This window comes from Theobroma umbraticum, unplaced genomic scaffold, assembly GCF_002168275.2.
Source record: "Theobroma umbraticum cultivar Fairchild unplaced genomic scaffold, ASM216827v3 scaffold_4817.0, whole genome shotgun sequence".
Lineage (NCBI taxonomy): Eukaryota > Viridiplantae > Streptophyta > Magnoliopsida > Malvales > Malvaceae > Theobroma > Theobroma umbraticum.
Window position 1 is genome coordinate 892 of NW_018397512.1, and position 8673 is coordinate 9564.

General features: G+C 34.4%; 1 protein-coding gene across 2 annotated transcripts; it reads left to right on the top strand.

Moving 5' to 3' along the window:
* The first annotated feature begins 771 nt into the window (after nucleotides 1-771).
* LOC110428839 (FAD/NAD(P)-binding oxidoreductase) lies at nucleotides 772-7999 on the top strand. Of its 2 annotated transcripts, none has more exons than XM_021444762.2 (5): nucleotides 772-1451; nucleotides 2753-2852; nucleotides 2953-3048; nucleotides 3130-3210; nucleotides 7070-7694. In XM_021444762.2, exons 1-5 carry the CDS (start codon nucleotides 913-915, stop codon nucleotides 7097-7099), a joined length of 846 nt encoding a protein of 281 aa, XP_021300437.1. In that variant the 5' UTR covers nucleotides 772-912; the 3' UTR covers nucleotides 7100-7694. The 2 variants fall into 2 exon arrangements, with proteins under 2 accessions (XP_021300437.1, XP_021300436.1); XM_021444761.1 differs by lacking the exon at nucleotides 7070-7694 and adding an exon at nucleotides 7708-7999 and having other exon boundaries at nucleotides 773-1451.
* Nucleotides 8000-8673: the final 674 nt, after the last annotated feature.

The window sequence follows — 8673 nt, forward strand, 5'->3', positions numbered from 1 at the left end:
TGGCTTTCGAAGGATGGGTGACTATAAATGAACTTTTCTTGCCAATGAGTATCTTTTTATTCATGTTACTCAAGCTAGACAATCAATTATAATATTTTTTACCCAATAATGTAAAAAACAATTGAACCTAAAATCAATTTTGAGATTATAAAGCTATTTAAAGTGAGTAATAAGGCTTTTGAAGGAATAGGAGACTATAAATGGACTTTTCTTGCCAATGAATGCTTTTTTCTTTATGTTTCTTAAGGTAAACATTCAATTATAGTCTGTATTAACTAAAAATCTGAAAGCATTCAACTTAAAATCAATTATGATATTATAAAATCGTTTAAAACGAGTAATAAAACTTTTGAAGGAATGAGTGACTTTAAATGGACTTTTTTTGCCAATGAATGTCTTTTTTTTCATGTTTCTCAAGGTAATACTCTTTATCTTTTAGTTACAAGGTAGGATTCCACCAATCTTCCAAGAAAGTATGCTTTGTTGACTTTATGGCTAACCAAGGTTTTTCTTTGGTTGAAGAATTCATTAGTTCTGATTTTCCTCTTGTTGGAGGTTGGGATTTGTTGATGAATGATGTTATGGCGGTGTGCCTCGCTTGAATGATTAAGCTGTAGTGTTTTGTTTTCACTTCCAAAAACAATAAAATAACATCAACCTTCCTTTTATCGAAAAATAATAAATATATAATCTAATCTAATGATAAAAAATACTAAAATAAAGAGGCCCCACTGCTTATCCCCAATATTACAGGATCACACAACCCGAAGATATGCCACGTGGAGGCTCCAAAACTGGCTCAGGGCGCGTTTTATCAAACGCCACCTCATGAGCTTCCGCTCACCTTGATCACTGACTCTCTCCGGTCCGCGCCGCCATAACCTTCTTTATACTCCTTCGCCAACCTAAACCATGTCCGTTTCTATACCCTTTCTACCCCATGCGCACGCTAGACCTTCCTTCCTTCCCATGTCTATCCTGCGCCGCCTCCCCCTCCACCCGTTAACCCTCCGCCACCACCTCCCCCGCCGTCGATTCGCCACTCTCGCCGCAGTTCGCCAAGACACCAGCGTCTGGACTCCAACCCCAATCTCATCAATCGAGCCCGCCGCCGAATCCCTCTTCCACGTTAGCATCGACGTGTCGGAATCTCCGGACCTAGCGTCCTCACATACTCTTCCTGGACAGTACCTCCAGCTGCGGCTCCCGGACGTGGAGAAACCGTCGTTCCTGGCAATAGCATCTCCGCCGTCACTGGCGGCAGCGAGTGGAGTGTTTGAGTTTTTGGTGAAGAGCGTTGCAGGATCGACGGCGGAGCTTTTGTGCGCGTTGAAGAAAGGGGATGTGGTGGAGCTTAGTCAAGTGATAGGAAATGGCTTCAATGTTGATAAGATCGATCCGCCTGAGGATTATCCGACGGTTTTGATTTTCGCTACTGGATCGGGAATCAGGTTAGTTTTTTTGTTGGAGTACTTTAATAACCAATCTTTATGCGGTATTTAGATTAATTCAATTTAAAATTTGAAGGTTTATTGTTTTATCATGCTTTGTTTCTTGTAGCATTTGAATTCTTCTCACATTTGAGATGCTAAATTACGTGAAAATTTGTATGAAAATTTTGTACTCTGGTTTTTTTTCTTATTCTTACATTGAATTTGAGCAAAGCCCTGGTCTTGCTCTTAAGGTGGTCAAAGATTTGTGGTAGTAGAATTCTCTGTACAGTAATTTCAGGATTGCTTAGTGGTTCTGGAAGAACTTGTAAAGTGTGCACTTTGAATTTCTCTTTTTGCACATAATGGTGTATGGATCTTCATTTGGTACATTGTCTTACAAAATGTTGTTTGATGCTTTTAGGATGGAAACTTGACCACTAAGTACTGCGTTTTGGGCTCATACTTTTTAATTCACCAATTTGATATCATTTACAAAATACCCTGCCCTCACTAATTTGTATCTACTTCATGTTTGATATTGTTTTTTTTTTAATTTTGGTTTTTAGCTTAAACCAACTGTTTGAATCTTTATAGTCATTCATATTCAACAGCATGAAGACTGCATTGATGATACCATGATGTATGATTCTTTAATTCATCAACATTCATGTGTGTTTTAAAGCTTTGAATGGTTAATATCTAGAGATGGATATAGTAATTGCCACTGATTTCTGCATTTGCATGCTCATGTGAATCGTTTCTATGTATTGTTTTCTTCTTTGCATTAATAGCTTTCCCTGTCAATATGACTAATGCACCCTTCCCCCAACCTACTATTTTTTTTATCATATTAACTGCAGAACAATCATTTTCAGTTCCAGTAAATCTCGCTTCTTGAGAACTGGAACAGAAATTGAAATATTTGTGTATTGTTTTATTATTGGCAACTGTGATGCACAAAGGTGATCATTCTTCATTGCATTTCCTACTATGGAAGAAGATCAGTTCCATCACCTTCTTTCTATTTCAACATCTTAAGCATCTGGAAGAGTTCTGTTAGTAGACACTTATTGGCATTTAAAAAGGAAGAAAGAGTAGATCTTGTAAAGTGTGCATTTGTTTTTGTTTGTTGCTTCTATTTGTTCATTTGTTTTTCATTTTCTCTATTTTGCTCAGTAAACTGATTTATTGATTGCAATAGATATCTCCGAATGGCAATACAGTTTGATATTGTGTACTATTTAAAAATCCTATTATTATACATTTCCTGCAGGCCTTTTTTTGTAGCTTACTTGTTCTTTTTACTTTCTCTTGTCCAGTCCAATTCGATCTCTCATTGAGTCAGGATTTGGTGCCTATAAGAGACCTGATGTGAGGCTTTATTATGGGGCTAGAAACCTTAGGAGAATGGCTTACCAGGTCTGGTTCTTGATTGTCCACTTTGTTAGACTTTTCTATATTCTAGAATAAGCAAATCTTGTCTGCTTGATTTTGAAGCTCTTGTTTGTTCCTATTATAGGATAGGTTCAAAGATTGGGAATCTTCTGGTGTTAAGGTTGTGCCGGTACTATCACAGCCTGGTGATAGTTGGACTGGTGAAAGTGGCTATGTACAGGTAGAGTGCTCTATTCACATGTTTTAATATTGTTTGATCCTGTGAGAATCGAATTATCACAACCTGCATTGACTTTTGCAGGCTGCCTTTGCTAGGGCCAAGCAAATTCATAGCCCTAAGGGCACCGGTGCAGTGCTTTGTGGACAAAGACAAATGACTGAGGTTTGTTTCTCCTTTTTAATACAACGATTTGTCACTGATTTCTTTGTTTAATCTTTCTGATTATCTCTGGAATTGTGGTGGATATCTATCACTTGGTTCTTGTCTGTTGTTTTTTTCCTGGAGAAGCAATGTTTGGGATTATTGCAATAATTAACCATTGATACAAGCTTTCTCTTTTATTTAATAATAGGAAAAATTTTTGCATGTTAATTAACTTTAGTGTGTGCTTCAAGTAATGGTGTAATCTACCATTGACTTCTTCTGTTTTTGAGTGTATGATAGAATATGTATTTTAAATCCTATAGAAGTTATTTGATCCTATGCCTTGAACAATGAGATGTCTTCAGTTGAATCACTGAATTTGGAGTAAAACTGTCAAGTGGTCTAGATTATTTGGCCTGGGGAAGAGCAACAATATGCTATAATTACAAGCGAACATACTTTTTTGGCTGCAATGCAAACCTAGCCATTGGTTATCCGATGCAAGAAGAAAACTTTTGACTTTTGGGTGGGAGTTCTTTTTATGTTTCTCATACACTACCTGCTACCTTATTTTGGTTCTCAATGAAATTATATTTGTTTAAAGCATACTTGTAGTACTTGAATTTCCCAACTGAAACGGAAAACCTTCTCGTGAGTTGTCATATGAGTTTAATGTTTTGCTCTTGTTTCCTTAACCATGCTTAAGTTTCCTCTTAGGAAATTTGTGGTACAAGTAGGGGAGTGGGGTATGCCATTTAGTTAATTTGTTTTATGAATCCAATATTTTCCATTCTTTGTTAACATACAAAATTTCATGAAATAAAGTAGTTTTTGGCTAATATGGAGCAAACGTTCATGGCCTTCTTTGTTAAAAAAAAAAAATTGTTTTGAATGGCAAGAAGAGATTTAACTATAAGTTTTAAGTTAGCCAAGTTAAATCAACAAGATTATATGAAGATATAAATAAGCCCAATACCTCTTTTTTGGGCTAGACTATAATAACTTGTTAAACCCAATTATGATGAATGTACAAAGCTCTTCTGGAACGGATTATGGGCCTGAAGATTTTGAACCAAAGGTGGAATAAAATGGAAAGCCTTAATCTATTTGGCATTGTTTTTGCTTCTTCTTCATCTAGCTGCAGCAGCATAACATAGTTCTGCTTGTTGAACTTGAAATCCTGCCTCCCTCCTACCCATGCCTATCTCTTTCTTTCTCTATGAAAAATAAGCTCATGATTGAACTTTTCGAATGCCATATTTTGAGCTAAGCACCAACTCATATCAAGCAATGATCACATAACTTTCCTTTACTCTGTTTTATGAATAGCTTTTACGAAGATGCCTTGTCCTAATTTTTAGTGCCATGCTAGACGCATATATTGTATCCATACTATTTTAGTACCCAATTTTAGGGATCTAGATCGTGCATCAAGAGTTCCGAGAATGTAAAGGTATGGCAATCTAGATCCCAAAATCTGGTTCACAGTTCGAGGGGAGGCATTAATATTAGTAACTATGCACATAATGCTATGAAGCACAAATATTGCTTAACACTTTACCTGTGTGGTGTCATTTTCGTGTTCAACACTGATATGGTTTGATAGCTAGCCAACACAAATGAAACTCCTCAAAATATATAAATAAATAAATCCCGCATGGGGGACGCATGCAACAATATAGGGTGCACTTACCTTGGAGGTTTCAAATTCATCCCCATAGCAACCTGTTACGAATCATCCACCCTCGATACAATTAGAAATAAGAACCAAGCAATGAAAAGAAAGGAGATTTAAATATTAAAGCTAATGGGGAAGGGACATGATAAAGGACTAAGGGGTTGAATTTGCAGAGGGAATTGGGAAAAGGAAGCAGGAATGAGTTCCATTTTCTCATTTACATTGGAGGTAGACATTGTTTTGATATTTGAGCTTTGATGGTTGACTCTTGATTTTGATTCTAAGGAGGCTTGACCTAGTAATTGGATTTTTTCTATTTATTATGAACATATGCTTGAGCAACGTTGGGTGTTCTGTATCCTTGCAAAAGGTTGCCCTGCTTTAGAAAGTAAAATGTTCATGGATTTTTGTTATCATAAAAAAAGCTACTTTGGAGGAAGCAGAGTTAACTGTATTGATTTTGTAAAATTTGTTAACGGTGAAAATATAACTAATTACATTGGAATGAAAAGATTCTATAGTAATTGATAAATGATTATATATCAGTTATCATGTTATTTAAGATACAATATGGAAAATTTGGGGGCCTTAGTTTGTGAGTTGAAAAATATATTTTAGTTGAATCAAAATGGCCTAATGTCCTTTATTCCTTGCTTCCTGTTCGCTTCAGCTGAATGTCTTGGATATATATTTTTTTGCAACTCAAACTTCTTTCCTTACAAACTTATTCTCTCTCTCTCTCTCTAATATGAAATGTCTCTCACGACTCACACCTTTTGGCCTCAGTTTCTCCACCAACATTCTTACTTTCATGTATAAGCAAGGTGATAAGGAGAGTTTTGTGGTGAAATGAATGAATTTGTTATGGTTGATTTCTCTGCCAAACTCTGCAACATGTCTTCCCAATTTCTTCTATGATCTTCTCACTGCAACTAGCAATGGGAGTTGAGGCTGTATTTTTGGCTATAGTCAAGTCAGAGGTAAGACTGACCAAATAGAAGTGGAAGATATAAATTTTTTAATAGGAGTTGAGGCTGTATTTTGGCTCAAATATGTAGAATTTTGGTTGTTGGGTTTTTGTCTCTTAGGTTTCTTGGGTTATTAGTATTATTAGCTGATCAGTATTCTGTTTAAGGTACGTGTTTCTAATAGAAGATCAGAGGAGCAATTTTTTTTGTTGCTGACAATAAATTGGGTTCAAGTTAGTGATAGTCCTTGTAAAATTTGTAGGTGCTGTTTTTTTCTAATAGTAGTCGTGTAATATTTTTGGGTTTATTAGTATTTATGGCTGATGGCTTTATAGGAGATTTGGAAGATAATAAGAGCAGGAAAAGTTCATGGCTCCCTCTGATTGTAAGGAGTCAAAGGGATGAGAAAACAGGGTTGTATACATCCTAATTGTTGTGAGCTGATCGAGTAGCTGACATGTCTTGAAGGGGTTTTGTTGCGCTTCTTCCTTCAATGTTTTGCAGAGGTGCTGTTTTTTCGAAGAGTAATTGAGTCTGATTTTTTTTTTGTTTTAAATTTCTTGGTTTGAGTCATAGTTGTTCAATTTAGATTGTATCGTCTATCAAAATCTTATTTTTAAGTATTAAGTAATATCATATCGTATTGTATCATAAGATACAATAAAAAATTTTCAAATTAATTATAAATATCATATATACATGTAAAATAAAAAAATAAAAAATGGTATATTTATTAATAGAATTGAAGATTATATGGCTTAAATTGAAAAGATAATTTATTTTTATTTAACTCTCAACATGTTATTTAATAATATATATTTTTAAATAAGAAATGTATTTTTCATGTTAATTTATTAATTAAAAATTAAAATGATTTAACATTTTGAAGTCAAAAGGGAATACAATTTTTTTAGTATCTTTTTGTCTAAAGTTTAAATCTCAATGACTGAAACCTGTAAAAAATAGCTTTTCATGTTTCAATCTAAAAATCATAAATAAATAAATGGGTTTTGGAGTAATTGAATAGGATAAAACTTATAAAAAGTGTATTGTATATGTATTGTATATTGTGTGATATACTTTCGATACTTGATCAAATACTATTATAGTATATCGATTTGTATTTTTTTTCATTATTATCGTTACATATCAAACGATATGTATCATATTTCATATGATATTAGTAACTATGGTTTGAGTTGATTAGTATGTGTGTTTTGGTGGATGATAGGTTGATGAGAAAGGAGAAAATTGGGTATGAGTGTGTTTTTTTATAGTAGATTTGGAAGATCATAGAGAATGAAAGATCTTGGCTCCCTCTAAATTCCAAGGATTCAAAGGGATGAGAAAACGAGGATGTATGGTATTAACTGCTGGGAGCTGATCAAGTAGCTGACACATGTTTTGGAGGGGATGTTGCTCGCATCCTCCTTTAATTTTTTGTATGGATTTGTGAATATGGGCTTAAGATTTTGCATTCTTCAATTACTTCGAGCTTCTGATTGAAATGAAATCTTATCTGTTAAACAATGCATGGCTGAGATGGAACTGATTGAGAAGATAAATGCTTGATCTCCATGGAATGAATGACTAGGTTTTTGGATGTTGGCTGACATTAGAAGCTTACAGCAGAAGGCAGAATTGTTAGGACTTAGCATATCCTAGGATATGGCAACAGTCGCCGTAGTGAATTTACAAATGGGGAGTAAACAACAGCAGAAAATTGTTTTTTATTATTATTATTTATTATTTTGTGCTTGGATTGTAAATTTGCACTTTAACTGTGTTGGGGAGTTAAGACATGACATGTAAGCTGCATGTTGCTAAATAAGGGCACGAGTAACAAATGTTGCTGAGCTGCTTTTGCAGGAAGTGACTTCAATACTTGTAGCGGATGGAGTTTCGAGTGAGAAGATTCTAAAGAACTTTTGATGGAATTCAAACGGGATTCATAGTGTTGTATCATTGTTGAGAAACATCTGATGATTATTCTTTTCTTACTTTTGCTAAAAATGAAGCATGCTTGGCTAATAAGGTCAATTTTGGGAATTCGTCCAGGAGTGCTGGCGTAGAACAGTTCAAATTATATGCCGTCGTTTGTAACCTAATATTCTGACCTCGCAATGCAGTAAGAGGCTGGCAGCTACTGATGTTACTTTGATTTTTTTTTTTCTTTCTTCTTTTTCTGGAAAAAGATGACTTAAATGGTGGGAAAACTAATAGACCACCAATATTGTGGACTTTTAACATTGTTTGGTTAGAGGTGGACAAAGGTAGATAGAAACATTTCTTTTGTTTGGTTGAAAGAAAATTAGAGAGCAAATGTAAAAAATCTTTAATTCCCCTTAGATTTTCATCTCTTGCACCAAATGTATAAAGTGGTAAAACGAATATCTTTCTTTATCATGCATTTCTCTCTTTTCCGTCATTTGCCGTCGTAGCTGGGGCTTGGACAAAAGTGTTAGTTCCCTGAGTTTGCGTAACAAGATAAATCCGTTGAAAATTAATTGAACAAATGATAAATTAAACATATCTGTAGGATATAAAGAAAAGTATAAGTACACAGTAGACAAAAGAAAAAACCTAGTTTGAATCAGGTCTAAAGACCAATAGAATTAGGATTAGGATTTAGGATTCCATAGGATAAAACACAAAGATACTGAATTTGGTTGAACACAATTTTTTTTTTTAAAAAGTATGTGTTAATTATTAAGTTAATTTTAAGGATAAGGACAAGTATGTCTATTATTATTCTTTTCCATTTAATATTTTATTCTTTATTTTGTTTTTTTTATCTCTTTTCCTTTTCCCATTGTTCTTGTTTTCAATTGCAAA